The following is a 1,610-nucleotide window of genomic DNA, read 5'->3' as shown; positions in this document are numbered from 1 at the left end:
GTTACATATAGTTGCATGTATATACATTTTTCCTTTTTAGTCTTGGACTGATGTATATTAGCTGAAATGGGCTACTCATCAATTACATCAGTTGGGCCTTTCTTATTTTTACTTGTAAATCATCCGACCCGGCCCAACTGTATCATGTATATATACATGTAGACCCATTACAGAAATCAAAAGTTTTTCTCTTTCTTCTCTCAAACGAATTAGGGTTTGAGTAGATTGTTTCTTTCGATTTTCGATCGACTTCTACTCTGACATTGTGAGAGAAGGAAGATGGCAAAAAGTGAAAACATTTTTTTCTTGTTTTTCACTTTCCCAAATACAACTCCAAGTGAAAATTGGCATAAAGTGAATATTTTTTCCGGAAAGTGAAAAAATTCTCATGGCCAAATGGGCTATTAAGTAAAAACGTATAGTGGCATTTGCAACTTTTAGACATTTTATAAAATACAAAGATCAGAAGTTGCAAACTTACTTGACATTGTGTTGTTTCTTGGCTTCCTCTACTACATGCTTCAGGCCTTTCGTTTGGAACTTCTTGTTTTCCTTGATTCCAGTTAGCCTGTTGGCAAACCTACAAAACAAACATGGGAGATCATGCATGCAATTTAATTTACTAGATCAAATTACAGTAAAATAATAATTAAGCACAGCAAGAAATCTTACTGTGCTCCTTCTTGTACTACACAATTAGTGTCCTTTGGTGCTTCATTGCCAATCTGTTGCCAACCATCATCAATGATCAGGAAACATGGACGAACACCACCCTCGGATAAGCTGTAATAAAAGAATTAACATGAATCAGTTTGACCAAAAGACGTCTCTAGACAAATACTATGGAACAGTTTTTACCTTTTGAGGTACTATGGAACAGTCAAATTACCTTTTGAGGACATCCTCGACGCCCTCTGCTGTGACATCAGTGTAAAAGGCATCCCATGTGCACCACCCAAACCAATCAATAATTGAGGGCAGCTACATGAAATCAACAGAAGATATGAACAGGCCCCCTCCAAATAATGGTCCGACCGATTTCACAATAAATAACTAAGAAAGCAACAACTTACCTCCTTCTTCTCTCTGTGATGGAAAGTTTGCAAGTGTTGCTCAACAGATCTGCAGAGAGGGAAAAAAAAAAGGAACAAAACACAATATTTACACAATCTAGAAACGGACGCATCAATTGCTAGTTGGAGTCATGCTAGTTAAGTACCAATGACATTATTCAACAAATACTTCACCTGCAAACATACTGTAGTTATTTTGTGATTGAAATCAGAAAGATCTCAGAAAGTTGGAGCTTACTTCACAGCCTGGTTAATGACTTCAAATGGATTGGTCCCAGCATTCATGTACACAAGATAAAGCCCGTGGTTGGTTTCAACAGCATTATCCCCTACAAAAATAAAGCATACAAAGCGTATTGGTTCTTTCTTGTTTTGTACTACTTTCTACTTCCCCATTAATGATCTACAGATTATTAGTAACTGTCCGCACTGATATTTATTGCTCAGTATCACATTTGTAGCAATAGGTCCAGCCCAACAGGTTAATATAGCCTCATTATGGGAAAACACGAATAGGACTTACACCTTATCCTGAAG

The 1,610-nt window shown here is 36.9% G+C and overlaps 1 protein-coding gene across 1 annotated transcript; it reads right to left on the bottom strand.

Annotated features, from left to right (window-relative positions):
• Positions 1-202: 202 nt before the first annotated feature.
• On the bottom strand, positions 203-1,576 carry LOC124893431 (probable galactinol--sucrose galactosyltransferase 2). The gene is made up of 5 exons (XM_047404436.1): positions 1,312-1,576; positions 1,074-1,122; positions 890-981; positions 673-783; positions 203-580 (listed from the first exon to the last, which is right to left on the bottom strand). Exons 1-5 carry the CDS (start codon positions 1,356-1,358, stop codon positions 478-480), a joined length of 402 nt encoding a protein of 133 aa, XP_047260392.1. The 5' UTR covers positions 1,359-1,576; the 3' UTR covers positions 203-477.
• Positions 1,577-1,610: the final 34 nt, after the last annotated feature.

This window comes from Capsicum annuum, unplaced genomic scaffold, assembly GCF_002878395.1.
Source record: "Capsicum annuum cultivar UCD-10X-F1 unplaced genomic scaffold, UCD10Xv1.1 ctg59490, whole genome shotgun sequence".
In the NCBI taxonomy this organism is placed as follows: domain Eukaryota; kingdom Viridiplantae; phylum Streptophyta; class Magnoliopsida; order Solanales; family Solanaceae; genus Capsicum; species Capsicum annuum.
This window is presented reverse-complemented; position numbering and strand designations above follow the sequence as displayed.